General features: G+C 37.9%; 1 protein-coding gene across 1 annotated transcript in view; it reads left to right on the forward strand.

Annotated features, from left to right (window-relative positions):
* USP12 (ubiquitin specific peptidase 12) overlaps nt 1-24,826 on the forward strand; it is an 86,690-nt gene that overhangs the window by 52,237 nt on the left and 9,627 nt on the right. Inside the window, exons 3-6 of the mRNA XM_046664331.1 lie at nt 570-783; nt 8,576-8,805; nt 12,558-12,634; nt 12,752-12,835. Of these exons, the coding sequence (XP_046520287.1) occupies nt 570-783; nt 8,576-8,805; nt 12,558-12,634; nt 12,752-12,835 (605 nt within the window). The remainder of the gene's footprint in view (nt 1-569; nt 784-8,575; nt 8,806-12,557; nt 12,635-12,751; nt 12,836-24,826) is intronic.

Consider the following 24,826-nt stretch of genomic DNA (forward strand, 5'->3'; position numbering starts at 1 on the left):
ATTGCAGCATTTCATTGGTTGTTAGCCTGTCACATTGATGATTTTTAATCTCACCTTTCAGAGGATCTTGCTTTTCCTTGTTTTTTGTTTTTGTTTATTTTCTGCATGTTATTTAAGAACTTGATAGAAAACCTCACTTTTGTATCTTTTTTAAGAATTTTTGAGAGTTATATTTTTAAATGTTTAATATGTAAAATACTTTGTATACAACCAATACTATATTAACAATGGGAATTGAAAAAGAAAAGAAAAAAATTATCCAGAATCCTAAACCTAATCTTGATATTTAAACTATATAGTTTCTTTAAATCAGTTTTCATAAAGGCCAAATTTATCGCATATATTTCCCTTCAAATTTAACCTGAAAGTGATGCCTAGAGCATCCATTTAATGTTAAAATGGCTACTTTGCAGTCAGAATAATTTCTACTCTGAGATACCTTTTAATTTATGAGGATCATAAATTCCCTATCTTCTCTTTCTGTTCTCTCAACTGTACACATGGAAATTCTTTCTTTTGAAAATGTGTTGCCCCAAATTTAACAAAATTGTTTTTTTTTCCTATTCTAGTTTGGGAATACCTGCTACTGTAATTCAGTTCTTCAAGCACTTTATTTTTGTCGTCCATTTCGGGAAAAAGTTCTAGCATACAAGAGTCAACCTAGGAAGAAGGAGAACCTTCTTACGTGCTTAGCAGATCTCTTCCATAGCATAGCCACGCAGAAGAAAAAGGTTGGAGTAATACCTCCTAAGAAGTTCATAACAAGATTACGGAAGGAAAATGGTAATTTTCTTCTACTTCTTGATGTATTGCTTACATAACAAGAAGGTTAAATATAGCATCCTACAATTCAGCAAGCATTGACTTTATGCCTGATGATGTATTAGCCATTGAAGAACTAAAGATGATGTTCCTGTCTTTAGAGAAGTCCTAGTTTAGTGAGGAGATAGTCACACAGTGATTAATATAAGGTGTGATCAGTGTTTGAAGTGTGTTATACAAAGATCAAATTCCATATGCCAGGAAATGAGAAATTATCGTGTATTTCTCTTTTTTGTCTGCTTGGTATTTCTATCAAGATTGAAGTTTTTTTCCCCCACATTATTGTTTATTTGTTGTTTTTGTAATGCTTTCATGTATATTGGCTCATTTGATCCTTACAGTAACCTGATGTAGAGAGCATGTTATTTCCTTCATTTTAGCAGTGAAAAAAATAGAGGCTAAAAGACTTGCCAGGGGTCACACCCCAGGGAAAGGAAAGAGCCAGAACAATAAATCCAACTTTCTGGCTTTGGGTAGATAGTTTTAACTCCAGTCCCTCCCACCCTCCTTTTAATAGTTACTGATAAAGCCCCACTTCCGTTTTCTTTCTTAAAATGTTTTTTATTTAATTTTCACAGCAAGCCCATAAGTTAGACATTATTACCTCACTTTACATGAGATAATTGATGCTCAGAGAAGTTAAGATAACTTGTCAGGATCCCACACTTCTCCTTGACATCTAAGCCCAGTGTTCAGTCTAATATGGTATGCTACCTCAAAAAACTCAAATAGGATTTAAATAACATGTAGAATTCTGGGTTTTGTTTGATGTAGGCATTTCAATCATTGGAGAAATAAAGTTGAGTGGTGTTTTCAGTTTGATCTGTTGTCTATCAAATAGAAAGATGCCCACAGAAATATGATTTGAGAAGTCTTTAAACTTGACTGTCAAATACGCCAGTGGGTGATCCTCCCTGTCCTCTTGAGTCTGTGCACGGTGTTCATGATCACAGGGATTGAGATAAGCCTGTGTCATATCTAGTTCCCTAAAACATAAGAAGATGCTGAAATAATATGACTTTAGGCTGTTATTCTTGAATCTGATACACGTTAAAGATTTTGTTCATTTTCTCCATATACAAATATAAGGCAGTTGATTAATTGCTCAAAAAAATATGTCTTTTTTGTGTTTCCTTGATGAAAGCTAAACATATATACCTTTTTAAATTATAGATCTGTATAGTATCTTCTGTTTTTGAGAAAGCCAAATACAACTCTATTAGAATGTGAACTGAGAGGTTCAAGTCTTCTTAGTCTTTTTGTCTGTATTGGTGTGAAACTTTAAAAATTTTGTCCTGGTAGAAAATTCATGTACATGATATTGAACATGCCATCCTTTCTCAGTGATGTCGTTAGTATTTTAGAAACGTTCAACATCAGAAACACGAAACTCACGCAAACACACATTATTTTCCTTTTCATTTAATAGTACATTTTTCTTGACCTTATTGTTTAATATATTCCATGTGCTCCTGTCATAGTTTGTCTTAGTTGTGGCTGCTGTAACAAAAATACCGTAGACTAGGTGGCTTAAACAGTCAACATTTATTTCTCACAGTTGGGGAGGCTGGGAAATCCAAGGTTAAGATGCTGGCAGATTCAGTGTCCAATGAGGGCCCCTCTTCCTGGTTTGCAGACGGCTGCCTTCTTGCTGTATTCTCACCTGGCGAAGAGAGAAAGAGGAAGAAGCTCTCATGTCTTTTCTTTTCTTTTTTGTTTTTTTTTTTTTTAAAGATTGGCACCTGAGCTAACAACTGTCGCCAATCTTCTTTTTTTTTTTTTTCCTGCTTTATCTTCCCATACCCCGCCCCCGTACACAGTTGTATATTTTTAGTTGCAGGTCCTTCTAGCTGTGGGATGTGGGACGCCACCTCAACGTGGCCTTACGAGCAGTGCCATGTCTGCGCCCAGGATCCGAACCCTGGGCCGCTGCAGCGGAGCGCGCGAACCCAAGCACTTGGCCACGGAGCTGGCCCCTCATGTCTTTTCTTATAAGGGCACTAATGTCAGCCCTCAAGACCTAAATGACCTCCAAAGGCGGCATCTCCTAATAGCGTTGCATCAGGGGGTAGGGTTTCAACATAGGAATTTCGTAGGGGATACCTGCAGGCAGTCCATAATGTGATCTTTAGGTATACAATGATTTTTTAAATTTAGATTGATTCTCAAGCTAAACACAGAGTTTAAGTTACTGTGTTTTGAAACTTCTGTGTGGTTGAATACCTATGGTTTTATATGTTCAGTATTTTTTGAATTTTTTCAGTGTGTTTAGGCAGAGTAAATTGATGCATGATAGACTTCTTAAATACTTTGTTGAATGAGACTGATTCCAGGATGCATATTCTAAACCCATCTTCATAAGTTTTGTTTCACTTTTCTGTACTTCAGAAACAATGTTTAATAGAAAAGCATGTTTATTATTTGATGTTGCTGGCTTTTGTAAGTATGTTTTGAAATATATTTTTGGGTTTTGATTTTTTTCCTAATAATTATATAGAGAAGAGCATGCAAAGCAAAGAGAATTTAATAGGTATCCATTGCCTAACTCTCCTTCTGAGATTTTGTTTGCTGGTTTGTTTTAAATCTCTGGAAAGTATGTTGCCCAGTTCAGTGTTCCACTAACTTTCACTTTTGGACTGTTCGTAAATGAATTTCCTTCCACATTATGTTAAAAACTTCATATTCTATATTCTTAAGAGACAGAATACTACTACCATATTGTTTTAACCACCATTGCTTTATATCCTAATCGTTTTGATATCCCTTGGAAAGAATCTGTTTTAATTTCAGTAATGAATTTTTGTTTGTAGAATTTTAATTTATCTTACCTAATCATAGCATGAGAGGACTGTAGCCCAGTGTGCTAACACTTGTTCCATAAATATGTTGTCTTTGATGATGGGAAACTAGCTGAATGTGTGAACTGATTATTATATATTTAGATCCTCTTGTGTGCTAGCCACTGTGTAGAAACTAGGGATGTAGAAATAAGATAGGCCTCTGCCTTCAGGGAGCTGAGATTCTAGTGGAGAAGACAAGCAATTATGTGATATAATGTGTCATTGACGTGGAGAAAAATAAAGCAAGGAAAGGGGATAGAAAATTGAGGGAATTGATGAGTGTTTTTAGAGCAGAGATTTGAATTGAGAAACAAGCCATTTGAGGATGCAAGGCAAAGTTGTTCGAAGCAGATAGAACAGAAATTGCAGTTGCCCTGGGTGCTTGAAGGACAGCACGAAAATTAACTTGGCTGGAGTGGAGTAGGATGAAGATAAAGTTGGAGAGAAAGGCAGGGCCTAGAGCTTGGGTTTTGTTTTGAAAGCCATAGGAAACCATTACAGGGTTCTGAGTGGATGAGTGACACGGTCTGATCTGCATGAGGAAAGATCCCTCTGCTGATGTGTGGCATGGCCATGGGAAGCGGTGGGGGTGGGCAGCAGGAATGGATGCAGGGGGACCAGCCAGGAGGCTGTTGGGGCAATCTAGGTAAGAACTGAAGTTATCTGTTTAGAATTACTAGCTTTCTATAGGCTCTCTGTTATTTTAGAAGAGTTAACACACAGATTGGTGATCTTATTCTGTGTTAGTTGGAGTTGACTCAGCTGGAGAGCTTGGCATCGTTTAAGGTGTGCTTGAAAGTCAGATTAGCTGGCCTCTGCAGCTCTGTGCTTCGACTCACTGAACTTAGCTGTGTCCATAGTTCATATTGTTGTTTGGGGCCACATTTATTCTTCTCATGTCATTTTAGCTGTTTCAGCCCCTATTGTTCATTCATTTATTCAGAAAATGTCAAGCACATCTAATATGTGGCGGGCACTGTTCTAAGTGCTGGGGATACAGTTGTGAATGAGATAGAAAGGGTCTTGTTCTCAAGGGACCTGTATGTACGTGGCAGTGTTTCAGGTGCTGTGGAGAGATGCAGATATAAATATGTAAATGTGTATATTTAAGTATTGGTCTTCCTCAAGTGAAGAAATTTAATTGTTCACAAATAATACGTATTAAATAGATTTGAGTAATTTCCCATATTCATTTCAATCCTTTTTCTCCAAAAGAGCATGAAAGATATTTTGTGTAATGAAAGCTATAGCTATTTCTCAATTATGAAGAAAACATAACTTATTTTTAAGCAGTGATTTAGTTTTAATTTTTTTTGGATTAATGTTGCAGCTATATCAGGACTTTAACAGTTTATCCATTTCATATACGTTTATTTATTATAAAACTGTCCGTCTCTCCCAGTAGACTGTCAGTTCCGTGATGGAGGAGCCCATTTGTTTTCTCACCGTTGTATTCCCAGCTCATAATCCAGTTCCTGGCATCTAGTAGGTGCCTACTAAATATTTGTCGAATGAGTGAGTTTGTTTAACGTGCCAAAGCTAGTGTGAAGTCCACCTTCCCCTTATGCTACTTAGCAGAGAAGAAAGCAAACCATAAGAAAACCAAGATTTTAAAAGTGAAATATAATACGGTTTACAGGGATTGTCCCGAGGCCATTTAGTTGATGTTGTTTCAATGTTTATGTGGTCCTGGTTGATGTTTTAAAAACTGTAACGGCTGCTGTTAGGCACTGCAAGATTCTGGCATACTTCATATACTATGTTTTTAGAAAATGGACTATAAATTATTTTAAATATTTCAATAAAATACTTAAAGAGTATTTTCTGGTTTACTTTGCATTTCATTTCTAGAGCATTCAAGTCAGTTGAAGTATTTCTGTGAATATGAAGTCATTGCTCTGTGTTAAAAGAATATCCAAAAAAAGATATTTCAAGTTTTTAGAAAACAAAAACGTTTGCACATTTTTGCTTTACAAAAAAAGTAATTATTTTGAAAACCATACGTATATGCTAGAATAGCTTTTTTAACAGGGAAAAATGGGACAACTTTAAATTGTGGCATTGAGCCAGCATGTAGATCCATTAGAGTGAATTATTCATCTCTCACCTTAACTAGGCCCTTAGCAGTGTTTATAAAACCTTTTTACTGGTCCTCTCCCATTATCCTTCTTTTTACATTCCTCCATGACTTTTCAAGTTTATTTCCACTTTTTTAAAGCCCCCTAATCAACTCTAGCATAATTTCCTTCCAGTCCTTATCTTGGCGGACCTCCTGAGGTGGGTGGTTCTAGATTTGTGACCTGGAGACGGGTGAGTGAGTGAGAGATGAGAGCTCTTGACTTTTAAGGGGTTCACGTGCACTTAAGGAAGCTCCCTAGACACTGAAAGCGTCAAGGTTAGTGCAGGAGTCAGGGTGGACAAAGAAACCATGAATCAGGCCATTAGAGGGCAAGGGGAGGTTGACAGAATGATTGTAGAAAGAGGAGGATTAAGGGTAGTGTGGCCAGATCTTAAGAGCTTTTTTGATTGAGGGCAACTTTTATATGCAGGTGAAAGTGTAATGGTTTAGATTTTTTAATTTTTTTTCCTTTTTCTCCCCAAAGCCCCCCAGTACATAGTTGTATATTCTTCGTTGTGGGTCCTTCTAGTTGTGGCATGTGGGACGCTGCCTCAGCGTGGTTTGATGAGCAGTGCCATGTCCGCGCCCAGGATTCGAACCAACGAAACACTGGGCTGCCTGCAGCGGAGCGCGCGAACTTAACCACTCGGCCACGGGGCCAGCCCCGAAAGTGTAATGGTTTAGAAGTGGCAGCAGGGAGCTAGAAAATGCCGAAGGTTGAAGAGATGGGGAGTTTAGAACAGAAAGCGGTTCCTAGAAGGAACAGCAGAAAGCGTTGGGGAAGTAGAGAATCCCAAGGATGAGGAAGGAAATAAGATAGAATAAGCGAATGAGAGTACTAGAGGATAGAAGACTGGGGTTGAGGGTGGAGTAGTATTTTCAGGGATGGAAGATTATTGTGTTGAGAGGCAAGGTTAAAGGTAATGGACTTCAGTTGTCTTGGCTTTGGCCTAAACCAGTCCAGTGGTGGAACCATCTGAGGGTTCTGAATGTGACTTGGCTTGTTCTCAGAGAGGTGGAGTGGAAACCAGTGGACACACCGTGTACCAAATTAGAATCAGGCGTTGAGTCCACGTAGGCTAATGCGGTAACTCCTAAGACTCAGGGCTTTTATTGTTCTTAAAGATAACATAAGACGTTTAAGACTAATCAAATCCCTCAAGGCAAACTTTACAGCAGAGAAATGAAGCGTGGCTCCAGCTGTATTGTTAATATTATTGTGTTTGATTTGAGCTCCAACAGAAAGTTGAGTAAATTGCCTATGACATCCATATAATTAGAGGTAGAGCTGTAATAGGAATCCAGACCATCTTGCTCTAGTAGCTGCGCCTTAAATGTGATGCTTTTTAGCGATCTTTTTGACACCAAGATTAAAATCATTATTTTCTTTTAATATACCTCCTCAATGAGTATTTTCATTTGTCCCCAGTTTATTTTTACAATAATCTCGCAAAGGAGGATGGTATTCCATTTTACAGAAAGGAAAATCAAGATCTTTTTGATTACCCCAGGGTTGAACATTTTCCTCATGTTTCTTAACCCTTTGAATTTTCTTTCTATAAATTGTTGATTTCAAGTCCTTTGCCCACTTCGTATTTTCTTTGGTATAAGCTCTTTATATGTTGAAGATGTTAATAATTTTCAGATTTCACTTTCTAACTTTTTAAATGAGTTCTAATGCATAGAACTTAATTTTATGCAGTCATATCTGTAGCTCCTCTAATGTAATTTTTATTCCTTTTATCTTAGAAAGACTTTCCCTAAATTTTTTTCTAAAGTTTTGTTCTTTCATTAAAAAAATGTAAACAATAATCTTTCGGGGATTTATCAAATGGGCGTGGAGGATCTCGGTGCGTTCTGTTGGACCCCAGGCGTCCTTGCGTGGCTCGGTCACGTGGGCGTTGCTGCTTGCAGCTCGGTCTGCAGCTTGGTGGAGTCGGACTGTCTGGTTTGAGTCCTGGCCCTGCCATTTCCTAGCAGCGTGACTTTACCCTCTCTGATCCCATTTCCTCATTTATAAATAACGTTAACAACAGGATCACAGGGTTGTTAAGAAGATCAAATGAGATACTGCCTCTAAAGCCCTTACTCTTCAATCTTAAGGTTGTGTAATGCCAAGCACAGGATAAAGTGCTTGATGTTAGCGACTGTCTGTATTTCCATTATATTTACTCATTTGTGTAACTACAGGGAACATTTCATGGAGTTATAAAATCTCTTGTTTGGAAGGGGCCTTAGAAATTGTGTGGATTAAATAGATAATTCATGATACCATTATTTCCTAAACCTAAGCACGTCGGAGTCACCTGGAGGAGCTTTGGAAAGGTTTCAGGCTTCATCTCTGACTTACTAAATCAGAATCTCTAGGATGGATGGCCCAGTAATTTATGATTTTAGCAAACTTTCTGTGTGGTTCTTAGGCATTTGGTTTGGCAGTGGCAACAGGTTGTCCAGCTTCCACTTTAAAAGTGGCCATGTTGTAATATTTGTGGAATAATAGATTAGATGAACTAATAAAAGCAGTTGTTTCTTATCTCCTCAGTATATTAGGTAAATGCGTAAGGATGGGTTTTGTTTTTTTCTTAAAAAAAAGATTCTCATTCATCTTAACTTTCTTTTCCGTAAATTCAGTCACAATTTTATATAAGAAAGATATCTGTTTCTTGTACATTACTAACAATACCAAACATTTGTATTTAGTTCTGATAGAATACTAGATATTCTTTTTTAAATTTAGTTTTTTAATGAAGTTATTTAATTCTGAAATAATTCTCTAATATATTTTTATTTTTAGAGCTTTTTGACAACTACATGCAGCAAGATGCCCATGAATTCTTAAATTACCTACTAAATACGATTGCTGATATTTTACAAGAAGAGAGAAAGCAGGAAAAACAAAATGGCCGTTTACCTAATGGTAATATTGACAGTGAGAATAACAACAGCACACCAGACCCAACTTGGGTTCATGAGATTTTTCAGGGAACATTAACTAATGAAACCAGATGTCTTACTTGTGAAACTGTAAGTATATCCTAAAATTTTGTGTAGAACAAATTGAATTCATTATATTGAAAGTTCTTTGAGGATGAGTATGAGACATGAACTTGAAAGTTGTAATTCTTAGGTATAGTATAAATGAATGTTAAAGATGTACTTGCCAGTTGAAAGGAATCTACACTTTTTCATAATGCTGCTTATGAAGAGTGAATACCTGAGGTGAGAGGAAAATCCTCATTGCTCAAATACAGGAGGCATAGAGCCATGTTCTGGAAATTACATGTCTTAGTTAAGCTCTTCAGAGGCTTATAGGTCAGGGAGTTATAGTGATTGTTTTTCCTTTTCCTACAGTTACATTTATTGTTTATTGTTGGAATAAAAACTAAAGCATATTGGGGAGTGGCCCCGTGGCCTAGTGGTTAAGTTTGGTGCACTCTGCTTTGACAGCCTGAGTTCCGTTTCCAGGCAAGGACCTGCACCCCTCGTCAGTGGCCATGCTGTGGTGGCGTCCCACGTACAAAATGAAGGAAGATTGGCACAGATTTTAGCTCGGGGTGAATCTTCGTCAGCAAACAAACAAACGAAAAACCCCCAAAGCATACTGTGTACACTCAGAGAGGGGAAAATACCCATTTGCTGGATCCTTCATAAAGATGAACAGTAGGGAAAAAGCTTGAAAACTGATTACACATAGGATCAGATAAGCCAGCACTCCTCTTATGTTCTTACCTTGTTACCTAATTTCTCACTTGAGGAATGAAAGATCAAACTCTTACTTAATGCGGCATCCATTATCCAATTTTGCCAGTTGAACCAATAATGTCCTTTATAGCATTTCCTCCCCTGCAGTACAGAATTCAGTTTAGAGTTTGGTAGTAGTTTGCATTGTATATAGTTAGCATGTTTTCTTTAGCCTCCTTCAGTCTGAAACAATTCCACTGTCTTTGTTTTCTATGACATACACATTTTTAAAGAATATACCTTCCTCCCTCCCCTCCTTTTTTTAAACCTAACATTCCTCATATTGAGTTTGTCTGATGTTTCCTTCTAATTAGATGCAGGTTATGCATTCTTGGCTGGAATAATTTCTAGTTATTGCTGTGTCCTTCTCAGGGTTTCACATCTAGGCTCACAATATCTATCTGCCCCTCATTGGTGAAATTAATTTTGATCTCATTCTAGGTGTCGTTCATTTTCTCCACTTCATAATGACTGGTTTTTATGCCCTTGTAACTAGTAGGCAGTCTGTGGGGAAACACAAAAGTCTTGTTCCTCGTCAAAATCTCTTTCTAAGATTTAGCATCCACTGATGATTTTTGCCTGATCCAGTCTTACTATGATGGTTGTACTACTAGTTTTTAATAGCATAGGAGAGTAGCATGGTCCTTTGGGAAAGAGAATCCACAAGCAAGAAAAGTAAGAGAAATGTTTCATGGATGTTTGCAAGAATCACAGTGTCTTGGTTTACTAAATTTGATAAACTTACACAGGCAGAGACTAATAATGAACTGTCTTTTTTTTAATTAATAAAAAAAATTGTCAATTTAGAAAAACTGAGTGGAAATTACAGAGAGTTCCCAAATACCTTCTCCTCTCCACTTTGCCTTATTATTAACATCTTGCGTTAGTGAGGTACATTTGTTGCAATTGATAGGCCAATATCGATATATTGTCATTAACTAAAATCCATACTTTACATTAGGGTTCACTCTAGGTGTTGTCTATTCCGTGGTTCTATTTGTTTTGACAGATATGAAGCGGCATATGTCTATCGTTACAGTATCAAACGGCATAGTTTCACTTCCCTAAAAACCCTCTGTGCTCCGTGTATTTATCCCTCCCAACTCCCCATACCTGTGGCAACCACTGATCATTTTACTGCCTCCATAGTGTTGCCTTTTACAGAATATTATGTAGTTGGAATCATAGAGTCTACAACCTTTTCAAATTGTCTCCTTTCACTTAGCAACATATATTTAAGTTTCCTCCATGTCTTTTCATAGGTCAGTAGCTTATCTCTTTCGATTGCTGAACTATATTCCCTTGCATGGATGTACCATGGTTATCTCTTCGCTTATTGAAGGCCATCTAGGTTGCTTCCAGGTTTTGATCCTTATGAATAAAGCTGCTCTAAACATTCATGTGGAGATTTTTGTGTGACCGTAAATTTTCAACTCCTCTGGTTAGTACTAAGGAAAACAGTTGCTGGATCATGTGGTATGAGTATGCTTGGTTTTGTAAGAAGCTGCCAAACTGTCCTCCACAGTGGCTGTACCGTTTGCATCCCCACCAGCAATGAATGAGAGCTCCTGTTGCTCCGCATCCTTGTCAGCATTGGTGTTGTCAGTGTTGGATTTTAGCTATTCTGATATGTGTGTAGTGGTATCAGATTGTTTAATTTACAATTCCCTGATGACATACGATGTTGAGCATCTTTTCCTATGCTTATTTGCCATCTGTATATATTCTTGAGTAAGATGTCTTTACTGGTCTTTAGCCCATTTTTAAAATCAGGTTATTTTCCTATTATTGAGTTTTAAGAGTTCTTTGTGTATTTTGGATACCTGTCTCTTATCAGATATGTTTTTGCAAATATTTTCTCTCAGTCTGTGTCTTGTCTTTTGATTCTCTTAATAGTGTCTTTGGCAGATCAGAAGTTTTAATGTTAAGATCTTAATTTCAATAAAGTTCCTTCATGGAAATGCTTTTGGTATTGTATCTAAAAAGTCATCACCAAACCCAAGATCATCTAGATTCTTTCTTATGTTAATCTTCTAGGAGTTTTATAGTTTTGCATTTTATATTTAGGACTGTACTCCATTTTGAGTTAATTTTTATGAAAGGTGTAAGGTCTGTGTCTAGATTCATTTTTTTTGCATGTGAATGTCCAGTTGTTCCAACACCATTTGTTGAAAAGAGTACTCTTTCTTCATTGAATAGCCTTTGCTCCTTTGTCAAAGATCACCTAACTGTATTTATGTGGGTCTATTTCTAGGCTGTCTGTTCTGTTCCATTGATCTGTCTGTCTGTCCTTTCTCCAGTACCACACTGTTTTGATTACTGTAGCTTTATAGTAAGTCTTGGAGTTGGGTAGTGCCAGTCCTTCAGCTTTGTTTTTAATATGGTGTTGTCTCTTCTGGGTCTTTTGCCTCTTCACATGAATTTTAGAATCATAGAGACTGATTTATTATCCACAAGATAATGTAGTGTGATTTTGATTGGGATTGTGTTGAATCTGTAAGACAAGTTGTGAAGAACTGACATCTTGACAATATTGAGTCTTCCTGTTCCTTAACATGGACTGTTAGATTTTTTTGAAGAAATAAACGAGGGTTATAAATGAAGATTGTAATTTGGCATTTTGGGCTAAATTATTTTCTTAAATGATAAAACAATACAGGTATCATGTCCTTTGGCAAGCGTTCTCAGTAAGTCTTTGCCTCTGTTTTTTTAAGAATTAGTATATGTGGTACAGTTTGTTTTGTGCTTTACAGTAACATCAAGATTTTGGAAAGTAATGGAATTTCACATCCTCCTGGCCTTTGCCAGTAATCAGTTCCAGGTGTGCTTTGGTGTTGTCCTTCTACATATGATAAGAGTTATTTATTGTGTCCTTTTGAATAATGTGAATCAAGTAGTTTTCAACTTAGGAAAAAGAATTCTTCATGTACTTACTACTAATAATAGAATTCGTTTAATTCTATTAATTAATGGACTAGTGGGACAGTGATTTACTGATATTTAAAGAAATCAAAGGTAATTTCCTATTTTTACAGATAAGCAGCAAAGATGAAGATTTTTTAGATCTTTCTGTTGACGTGGAACAAAACACATCAATTACTCACTGCTTAAGGTAAGTGTGGAGTTGTTTATTTTGAAATTTAATGAATATCTTTGGTTTAGAATGTTTTTAAATGAATATGTGATTTTCTAGTATAGACAAAATAAATTTATTTTGAATTTTACACAGGGGTTTTAGCAACACAGAAACTCTATGCAGTGAATACAAATATTACTGTGAAGAATGTCGCAGCAAACAGGAAGCACACAAACGGTAATTTCATGTTTTTGAAATTTTTTAGTGATTCTTTGGTAATGGATGGTGTAGATGGCTTTTCCAGCTGAAAGTGATCTATGGACATTTACACTGAGTAGAAATGCTTAATTTTGTCACGGACAGTTAAGACTCATTAGGTAATTACTGGATAAGCAGGCGTCAGCTCTGGCCCCTCAGGTGACTGTCTGCGTTCAGTGACTGTTCAGTACTCGGAAGCCGGCACAGTCAGAGTGTTTGGCTTCGGAGCTCTCCTGACTGTGTAAACTTTTTTCTTGGTGAGGGAGGATGAGGGGAGAAGTGCTTTCCTCACCCCTGCCCTGTTTTCTGCTATCCCTACATGGGATTTTGTACCTTCTCTTAGTAAATTATTATAAAGACTGGATTTTGGTATCAACAAATGGAATCATCATCATCGTCCTTGTTATTATTTTTTATTTTGAAACAATCTCAAACTCAGAGAAAAGTTGCATGAACAGTAGCAAGAATGTTTTTTTATTCTAAACTATTTGAAAGTAGGGTCCTGATGTGATGTCCCCTGATCCTGGACACTTTAGTAGCTATTTCCTGTCAACAAGAGAGTTCTCCCATGTGGCATATCCATCTGGATCAGGAAGGCAGCGCTGGCGTGTTCCCGGATCACAGACCTTATTCCGCTGTCATCAGTCGTCTATAAAGTACCGTACTTTATAGAAGAAAGGGTCCGGCCAGAATCACACATAACCTTTAGTAATCATGTCTCTTTAGTCTTGTTACGTTTTGAACAGTTCCTTAGTCTTTTCTTGACGTCAGTAATCTTGGCACTTTTAAAAATTACAAATTAATTATTTGTAATTTTTGTTCCTCTTTGGGTTTGCTTATGTTTTCTTATGATTAGGTTCAGGGTATATATTTTGGGCAGGAATCTCACAGAAGTGATGCTGTGTTCTTCTCACTGTATCCTCTTAAGTGGCACACGATTTTGATATGTCTCACGTGTTAGGGGTTCCCAAGACCACTCCTGGATTTGCTGATTCACTAGATGGACTTGCAGGACCCAGCATATGGTCATGCTCACAGCTAAGATTTATTAGAGACAAGTGACAGAACACAGTCAGCAAAGGGGAAAGCCAGGCAAGCCTCCATGAGTCCTGTCCCTGTGGAATCACACAGGACTCACTTAATTCCTCCAGCATCGAATGTGACAACATGGGAGAAGTGTTGTCTACCAGGGAAGCTCATTACAGACTCAGTGCCCAAGGTTTTAACTGGGGGCTGCTCACGTAGGCACCCTCTACGTAGCTCGTACCAGAATTCAAGACTCCCAGAAGGAAAGGTGTTCAGCATAAACCATACTATTTGCAGAAACATTTGAGGCACACTGAGACACCCTTATCATTTGGGGAATGGTGGGAACACTCCCCAAATCCAAGTTCCCAGGTGTTAACCAAGGATCGATCATCCTTGCAAGCAGGCCTTTCTAAGGCTAGTCTGAGGCCTGCTGTGTTAACTCTTTCCTGCACATCCCTGCTGGTGCTTTTATCTGTGAACACTTGATTAAGGTGATGTTTCCCGGAGTTCTTCACTCTTAAGCTGTGCTTTTCCCTGTTTGTAATTCATAAGTATTTTGTGTGAAGGTATTTTGAGATCGTAAATATCCCCATTCCTCATCAAACTTGCAATTTTTTTCATTTTTTAAATCTCAGTGTAGACTCAAGGATTTCTGTTTTATTCAGTGGGTTATGATCCATTATCATTCTTATTTATTTTCATGTTCAAATTATCCCTGATTTAGCCAGCAGGAGCCTCTTCAAGTGAGTTCCTGTGTCTTTTTGACATGTCCCATTGTTCTTGAGCACTTCTTTACTTTCTGGTAGAATTAAGATGTTCCAAGCTCATTTTGTACTTTCCTTGCCCCCACCCTGGGACCAGCCATTTCTCCAAGGAGCCCTGGTTCCTCTTAGCTGGAGAATGATGTTTAGAAACTAGGATCTTGGTATAGGTATGCTCAGTGCTATAGGGATGTCCCTGTTCCTGAGCCCCCTTAGTGAACAGAGCTGGAGGGGATGTGTGTGTGTGTGTGTGTGTGTGCATATTTACATGTGTGCTTATTTATCTCTTGTTCTGTCTATATTGAAAAACCATGAACTCAAAATATCTCCAATTTCAGCCAACACCCTAGGGTTCATTCTGATTTCTTCCTTTTTAATATTTGTAATTTCCTTCTCTGACTGTAAAAATTGGCTTCCATTATCTCTGTATATTTGTCTATTCGGTCAGTGCCCCTGTAGGTAACCAATCTTAGCACCTCCTACTCCCCTGCATGTACACGCAGACTTCTCTCATACAGTCATGCTCCTTACTCTGCTTGGGCTTCCCCTCTCCCCTGCCTGCACAGATGTCTGCCTTACGTGGCCTCATCTAATGGTTGAACTGAAATGTTCATGAAGGGAAGTGGAAGAACTTAGATTTTTAAGTGATTGTGTTTTTGTCTTGGACACAGACGTATCTACTAAGAAGGGAGGTGTTTTGGGGAATGGACACAGGTAACGAAAGCAGTGCACAGTGTTCCCTTCTATTAGCGCAGACTACGCTGGAGCACCTCAGCTAAGTTTGGTTAGAGGCATGGGGGCTGATGCATTAGATTAATCCTGAAAATGTCGTAGAAGGTACCCAGGACTGTTGGTTAAGGAAGTTACAGTTAAGGACTAAATGTAGCTAAGAGGAATGCAACTCAAACTTTATTGGCTACAAGGAGGAAGGTCCATCTGTGAGCACACAGAATGACAAGTATCGTAGTGAGTAATTAGGAATTATCTGCAGAGTCAAGCTGTTTGTTTTGAAGACGTCCATGAGATTTTAATATATTATTTAAGATTAGATCTTTTATTAAATTACATGAGGAATATGTTTTTTGTAAAGAAATTAGAAAATATAGATAAGAGTAAATCAATTAAGAATCATTATTCATAAAAGTATTAACGTTTTTGTATATATCCTAGATTTTTTTAAGTGCATATGTATGTGCACACGTAATTCTTGAAAGGGAATAAACTTTGTATCCAGTTTTGTAACTTTTTCCCTTAATAAATTACAAACATGTCAATGAAAATATACTTTTTCATCATTTGTAAGAGGTGCTGCATGGTGTTTTTTGTGTGGACACACTAACTTGCCAATCCTCCAAATGCAACAGTTTAGGTGGTTCTCATTTTTCACTGTTATGGTGCTTTGATGAATGTATTTTGTATGTATGCACACACACTCATACTCCCCACATATTTTCAGACAGTTTTTAGAGTACTTCTGTAGGATAAATTCTGTGTAAGTTCATAAAAAGACAGAAATCAGAAATTATCTGTTTTCTGCTAGGATCTGGTAGCAGTCCTTCTGCTAATTTCCAGTGTGATACTGGGGAAGTCATTTAATCTTTTTTGGGTCTCACTTGGATTAGTCAACTTCTAAGGTCTCTACCAGCTCTAAAAGTCTATAGTTTCTAGTCTTAAGATAACAGAATAAACATGTGTTGGATATAGAGATCATAGTTCTTACTAAAGAAACAAAAATCAATTTGACTTAAAAAGATTTCAATCTAGATGAAGGACAGAAACCACATGATCATCTCAGTGGTTGCAGAAAAAGCATTTGACAAAATTCGACACCCTTTCATGATAAAAACACTCAGCAAACTGGGAATAGAAGGAAATTACCTCAACATATTGAAGGCCATATACAAAAAGCCCACAGCTAACATCATCCTCAATGGTGGAAAAACTGAAAGCTTTTCCTATAAGATCGGGAACTAGACGAGGATGCCTATTCTTGCCACTTTTTTTCAGCATAGTACTGGAAGTCTTAGCCAGAGCACTTAGGCAAGAAAGAAGTAACAAGCATCCAAATCAGAAAGGAAGAAGTCACATTACCTCTGTTCACAGGTGACGTGATCTTATACATAGGAAACCCTACAGGTTAAAGAAGAAAAACCTTGTTAGAACTAATAAACAAATTCAGCAAAGGTGCAGGATACAAAATCAACACGCAAAAATCAGTTGTGTTTCTGTACACTAACAATGAACAATCTGAGAAGAAAATGATCCCGTTTACAATAGCATCAAGAAGAATAAAATACTTAGGAATAAATTTAACCAAGGAGGTGGAAAGATCTGTACACTAAAAACTTATAAAATATTTCTGAAAGAAATTAAAGAAGCTACATACAAAGAAATGGAAAGATTTCTCATGTTGATAGATTGGAACACTTAATGTTGTTAAAATGGCCGTACTACCCAAAGCCGTCTACAGGTTGAGTGCAATCCCTATCAAAATCTCAATGGTGTTTCTTAAAGAAATAGAAAAAGCCATCCAAAATTCATATGGGGACTCTTAAAGGACTCTGAATAGCCAACAGTCTTGAGAAAGAAGAACACAGCTGGAAGCCTCACACTTCCTAACATAGTACAAAGCGACAGTAATCCGAGCAATGTGGTCCTGGCACATGGACAGACACACAGACCAATGGGACAGAACAGAGAGCCCAGAAGTCAGCCCTTGCCTATAGGTCAAATGATCTTTAACAAATGTACCAAGGCTTCAATAGAGAAGGGATAGTCTTCAACAGGTGGTTTTGGGAAAACTGGATATCCACGTGTAAAAGAATGAAGTTGGACCCTTAACTTATACCATATATAAAAATTAGCTCAAAGTGGATTAAAGACCTAAGTATAAAACCTGAAGCTATAAAACTCCTAGAAAAAAACCTAGGGGAAAAGCTTTATGATATTGAATTTGGCAATGATTTCTTGAATATGACACCAAAAGCACAAGCAACAAAAGCAAAAATAGACAAATGGGACTACATTAAACTTAAAATCTTATGTGCAGCAAAGGAAACAGTAAACAGAGTGAAAAGGCATGAATGAAAGAAAATATTTGCAAAATATTTACAGAATGGTAGAAAATAGTTGAAAGTCGGATATCTAATAGATTACTATCCAGAATATTAAAAGAACTCCTAAGCTCAACAAAAACCAAGTCACCTGATTAAAAAATGAGCAAAGGACTTGGATAGACATTTCTCCAAAGAAGACATACAAATGGCCAATAGGCACATGAAATGATGCTCAAAATCACTAATCATCAGGGAAATACAATTCAAAACCACTATAAGATAAAACCTCATACCAGTTATGATGACCACTATCAAAAAAAGAGAAAATAACAAGTGTTGATGAGGATGTGGAGATACTGTGTGCTTGTGTGCTCTTGGTCGTGATGTAAATGGTTCAGCTGCTATGGAAAACAGTATGGAGGTTCCTCCAAATATTAAAAATGGAACTACTGTGTGATCTAGCATTCCCACTTCTAGGTATATATCCAAAAGGATTGAAAACAGGATCTCAAAGAGATACGTGCATTCTCATATTCATTGTTGCACTATTCTCAGTAACCAAGAGGTAGAAGCAACTTAAGTGTCCATTGACGGATGGATAAGGAAAATGTAGTGTATATATACAATGGGATATTATTCAGCCTTTAAAAAAAGGAAACCCAGGGGCCAAAAAGAAGGAAATCCTGGGGCCGGCCTGGTGGCGGCCTGGTGGCGTTGTGGTTAAGTTCACACACTATGCTTCAGTGACCCAGGGTTCACAGATTCGGATCCTGGGCGCAGACCTAGCACCGCTTGTCAAGCCACACTGTGGCAGCATCCCAAATACAAAATAGAGGAAGATTGGCTCAGATGTTAGCTCAGTGACAGTCTTCCTCACCAAAAAAAAAAGGGAAGGAAGTCCTGTCATATGCTACAACATGGATGAACCTTGAGCACATTATGTTAAGTGAAATAAGCCAGTCACGAAAAAACATACTGTATGAATCCAGTTAGAAGAAGAATCTAAAGTAGTCAAGTTGTTAGAAATAGAAAGTGAAATGGTGCTTGCCAGCGTCTTCAGGGAGGGGAAAAAGGGAGTTGTTCAATGGGTATAGGGTTTCAGTTTGCAAGATGAAAAAGTTCCAGAGATTCTGTTGCACAACAGTGCGCTTATAGCTTACACTACTGTACTGTACACTTAAAAAGGGTTAAGATAGTAAAGTTTATGTTCTGTAGTTTTTACCACAATAAAAAAAAATGCGTGTGGTTTGACTTTCATTCATAATATATCTATATTTGTATTAGTATAAAGACAGTATTTTCTTTAAAAAAAGGTTTCTGTCTGGGAACACTGAGGAGTGATTTCTGGAAATGTTACTAATATGCCGTAAAATAAATATTCCATCAAATGAATTTGCTATATAATAAAGTTTCTTAGTTATTTATTTGTGCTTTATATTGTAGACTCTGAGAAGATCCACAGTATAAAGAGGTTTATCTTTTCATCTAGCTTTTTCCAGAATTTGTTGGCACATAGACTCCTTTTCTGTAGCATACCTATTGCGCTATGTTACAGCACAGTCCAGGAAAACTACTAGCTTGGTAAATGTGAATGTAATAATCGTATCCTTCTGTCCAAGGGGAGGATACAGCTTATGGGTAAGAGTGGAGTGGTGTCCCTGGGGAACTGGAATGAGGAGGGACTTGATGGCTTGGTTTCAGGTAGTGTTTCCCTGTCCTCTGGGCAGTGGGGTGGGAGTGGTGCCTGAGATTTTAAAGAGCAATATTTCTGTCGCTCCTCTGTCACTTAGAGTGGGATCTGAGGATGAGTGACAGTGGACTGGGAGCTGAGCCAACCTGCCTGGCTCCTTGCCTATGCATCCTTCCTCTCTCTTTCCTCCCTATATTTTCTCTATACCATATTTGGCTTAGCCCACTTTCAGGACCACTCCTGTCTTTCCCAGGTGTTGAAGAAGACTCCTGCATGCCCAGGTGACTCAGCAGCAAGTTCTCATGGTCACATGTCCATCTCTATCTGCCCTAGATCTAGTAATTGAGATTCTTCCTATTTCTGAAATCAAGTCCTTCCCTTTTGCTCCATTTTCATAACTAGATCCGTATCTTACTCCTCTGTGTCCAGGTCTTGTCATGGTTACCTATGTAGTAAATGTCATGTTAGGATCTTTTCAGCGGTAGGGGTTTGCCATGTGGTCAATATTCCCAACCACTCCTTGCACACACACCCTGTCTTAGTCCGTTCAGGCTGCTGTAACAAAATACTATAGACTGGGTGGATTGCAAACAACAGAAATTGACTTCTCACAGTTCTGGAGGCTGGGAAGTCCAAGATCAAGGCACCAGCGTGTTGCGTTCTGGTGAGGGCCCTCTTCCTGGTTCATAGCCAGTGCCTTTTCACTGTGCCCTCACATGGAGTGGTGCTAGCGAGTGCTCTGGTGCCTTTATTTATTTAATTGATGTCACAGTAATTTATAACATTGTGAAATTTCAGTTGTACATTAATATTTGTCAGTTTACTGGGGCCTTTTTTATATAGACATTGATCCCATTCATGAGGGCTCCACCCTCATGACCTAAGCACCTCCCAAAGCCCACTCACTAATACCATCTCTTTGGGCATTTGGATCTCAGCGTATGAGTTTGGGGGGGCTGTAAACATGCAAACTCTAGCACTTCCCCTTGTAATCCTCCTGAATCTGACCTGTGTTTCTGGTTGTCTGGGTCCTTCTGTCTTTTGGCAGATTGATGGTGCCTGGTTGCATACCTGGCAGCATCTCCAGATAGTGCTCAGTACTCCGTGCCATCTGCTGGTTGGGACTCTCCGTGGACCTCATCCATCCACTGACCTGTCCTTCATTTGTAACACGTGCTGGAGGTCAGGGTCCCTCGTCTTGTCTGACTTTGCTCTCAGTGCTCACATCTCAGTCACCTAGTGTCTTCCTCGTAGCATTGTATCCCCTCTCACCCCTCAGTGAATTTGCTCCAGTCCATCCTTGTTGACATTACAGTTTATGAGTGTGGAATTTTATATCTGTACAGTTATTAAGCTTTTCTGTGTGGTCAAGACTTCTCTGTGTGTTTGTGCTGGGATATTAAATTTCTCTGTGACAGAGTTTGCAAATTAGTGCCCCCTGGGTCAAATTCAATCTGTAGATCTCTTTGCTTGGCTCACACAGTTTATACAAATGGGAAGTTTTACTTAAAAAAATGTTTTCTGGCTCTTCTTGAAAAAAAGAAAGCAGCAGACAACATTGATGTACTGGGCCTGCGCTCTGTGCCTTCGAGTTCAGGAGCCATCGTAGACAGTGTCAGTGCTCCTCCTGCCGCCGATGCCTTTGGAGTCGCTGTCACTTATGTCTCTTGTTTAGAGGACCCCTTGGGCTACTTCAGAAGGAAGTTTCTGGGAATTTCTGCCACCTGTGGCCTCTGACCTCTGACTGACAGGTGGAAAAGAGTGAAAGCCCAGCCACCTTGCTGTGGTCGAGAGAGATCTGCAGTGAAATTCGTAGTCCAGGGTTTGCCCGTGGGACTGGGCTGAAGCTGCACCCTGGGTTTTGCCTGAGGTGGAACCCTTCCCTGGCATCCTCCCCTCCCCTCCCTGCTTCCCTCACTCCGTCGGGGCGCACCACCTTGATAAATCTGGGGCGTGACTTCTAGTCTCAGGGGCTGCTTCTGGGGAATAGGACCCGAAATAGGGAGGATGGCTCTCCCCTCAGCACACCCCACGTCTCCTGTTGTAGGAGACTCGTGCCGCAGTCAGAGTCTCTAACGTGGGTACAATGTGGACAGTAAACTGTTGCTGAGAGGATAGCATCTGTAGTCTCCTCATTCCTGGTCTCACGCAGAATACTTTGATTAGGTTGGAAGAGGACATGCTTGGTTTTAAAAATCACATTGTTAAGCAGCGTAAGTTTTCTGCAGAGATGTAAAATTTCTAGAAAATCTAATTTGAGGTGAAGATGCTTCTCTTTAGAAGGAGAAATATGCTGTATTAATTTTTGTAAGTGCCCTTTACATATTTATTACTTTATTAATTCATTTCTATAGTTACTGATTTTTAGAAAGAACTTGAGAAAAAAATCATCAGTTCATTTAATATAACTATTATATCGTCACCAAGTGGGGTTTATATATTGCTGGATTAAGTTTGGTAATGTTTTGTTGATGATTTTCACATCTGAAATGTGAGGAATATTGGCCCGTAATTTTACTTGTAATAGCTTGGTCAGGTTTTGGTACTGGGTTTATGCTGGCCTCAAAAATGAGTTGGGGATCATTTCCTCTTTTATGAAAGAGTTTGTATAAGATAGGCATTCTTTCTTAAATGCTTGATAGGATTAATCAGTGATGTGATTTGGTCCTCTTTGTTTCCTTTGAAAGGGAGATTTTTGATTACAAATTGATACAAGACTATTTGGATTTTCTATTATTTCTTGCCTCTGTTTTGGTAAATTGTGTTTTTTAAAAGAATTTGTCCATTTTATCTAAATTATCTAATGTAATATTATTCACAATATTCCGTTAATTAATTTTTTAACTTCTTGTTTTGAAATGATTATAGATTCACAGAAAGTTTGTAAAAATGGTAGAGAGATAGTAAAGAGAGGTCTTGTGTACCACCTTCCCTCAGCATCTCCCACGGTTAACATCTCATATCACTAGGCTACAATAGCAAATCCAGGAAATCAGCATTCGTACAATCCATAGACCTTATTTAGATTTCACCACTTTTAAATGTACTCATGTGTGTGTGTGTGTGTGTGTGTGTGTGTGTGTGTGTAGTTCTGTGCAACTATATCGTGTGTAGATTCATGTAACCACCACAACAGTAAAGATACGGAACTGTCCCATCTCCCTTGTGCCTGATCTCCCCTGTGCTACCCCTTGACACGTAGTCACACACAACACCCCCGCTGGTCCCATCCTAACACTAGCGACTCCTCCATCTCTATGATTTTGTCAGTTTGGGAATGTTCTCTAAATGAAATCATGTAGTGTGTGACCTTTTGCGATTGGCTTTCTTCACTCATCGCAGTCCCCTGAGACTTGTTCAAGTCACTGCACATGTGAGTGGTTCATTCCTTTCTATTGCTGGGTAGTACCCTTAACTCCCCTTTCGGTGTCTGTAGAATCTATAGTAATAGCCCATCTTTGATTTCTGATATTGGCTATTTATGTTTTCTCTCTTTTTCCTTGATTACCCTTGCTAGAATTTTATAGCTTTAAATGCTATGAACCTCTCTTGTTTTTGTTTCCTATTTCATTGATTTCTATTCTTTTCTATTTTATTATTTCTGCTTGCTTTGGGTTTCATTAGCCATTTTTTTCTAGCTTCTTAAGTTGGAAACTTAGGTTATCGATTTTAAACCCTTTTGCTTTCCTAATATGAACATTTAAAGCTATAAATTTACCTCTTACTGCTGCTTTGGCTGGATTCCCACCCATTCTGACATGTGATATTTGCATTATGATCCATTTCAAAATCTATTCTAATTTCCCTTGTGATTTTCTCTTTGTCCTATGGATTATTGGAAGTATGTTGTTTAGTTTCTATATTTTGGTGGTTTTTCTGGATATTTTTTGGTTTTTATTTTTGTCAGAGAACATATTCTGTGGTTTCAACTTTTGGAATTTGTTGAGAGTTCTTTCGTTGTCCAGTACACTGGTGAATGTCCTCATTGTACTTGAGAAGAATGCACATTCTGCTGTTTGTGATGGAGTGTTCTGTAAATGTCAACTAGATCTGTAATTAGATTGTTCATATCTTCCCTATTGTTACTAATTTTTTGTTAGAGAAGTCTGTTAAAGACTTCAACTCTAATTGTGTATCTGTTTATTTCCTTAATTCTATCAAATTTTGAAGCTTTGATATTTGGAGCATAGAATTTTAAGATTATGTCCTCTTGATTCATTGCCCCACTTTATATGGGATGTCTCTCTTTATCTCTAGTAATATTCCTTGTCTTGAAGTCTACTTTGTGTGATACTGGTATCAGCCAAAGCCAGCTGCCTTTCTTAATGTTTATGTCTTTTTCCATCCTTCTACTTTTTTAAATACTTTTAATCTATAATTAGACATTATCAAGAAAGCTAAACACCTCAAGTTAGAGTGCAAAATGAATGTACCTCATTGTTTTAAAGATGTAAAAGCAAGAAAATGTGTAACAATTCATCCAAACTTTAATCATTGTTTCTGTAGTGAATAAATGCCATTAAAAAATTTAAATAGAAAATTGATTTATGTCAGTTTACAGAAGATAAAAATCAATGTTTAATTCAAACTTTATAACTGAAAAGGAAAAATGTGTTCTCTATCCTCCTATTTTTTTCTTCAACACGTTTGTCTTTTGTAGAAAACATTAACATTCTAAGACAACTTTTTAAAAAACAATGACAGAGATCCAGGGCTCCCTAATGTATCCTCTTTCCACACAAGTTTGAATGGAAGGAAAACCAGAACCCAATAAATTCTTTGGTGTGTTGGTACAATTGGTGTTTTGAGCAGGAAATCAACATCTTTCTTTCTTCTGCTGCAAAATCTACATAATATTTCAGACTCCTTGCATGTGTGTGCGAGCAGTTTTCTTCTTTTCTTCCTGAACTATTTCAGTACAAGGAAAATTTTGCAAGATAGTCTCTCCTCATCTTTGAGATACAGGTCCACAAATATTTTGTTTGACTTTATCATGTTTATCCCTGCAAGTGTTTGGTTTCTTTGTAGTACCTGACAGTTCCTCCCCTGGGAGGAAACTGCCAGTAGGATTCATATCCTTCATGTATTGTCTGATCGAACATATTTTATGAACTAGCATTTAGATATTTTGTCTTTTCTCCATTTGGACTTATTTTTCCCCTCTGCTCTTGTTTAGTTTCTAAAAGCACATTTTTCCTAACCACAGGGCATGCCTGCCTCCTCTTGCTAATCTTAACTAACTGCCATCTATTACATTAATGTTTGTTTCATGCTGAGGAAGTTCTTCTGGATCTACACTCCCCAGGAAACTTTCAAAGGATGCTTTGATTTTGTTGTCTTGAAAGAGTTTGTTTTAGCAACTCTGTATAGGTTTAATCGAATATCTGATGTTTAATAGTTGGGTTATTTTGTATATAATTTTATGCCTTGTTTA

The sequence above is a fragment of the Equus quagga genome, chromosome 6 (genome assembly GCF_021613505.1).
Source record: "Equus quagga isolate Etosha38 chromosome 6, UCLA_HA_Equagga_1.0, whole genome shotgun sequence".
NCBI classification, from domain to species: domain Eukaryota; kingdom Metazoa; phylum Chordata; class Mammalia; order Perissodactyla; family Equidae; genus Equus; species Equus quagga.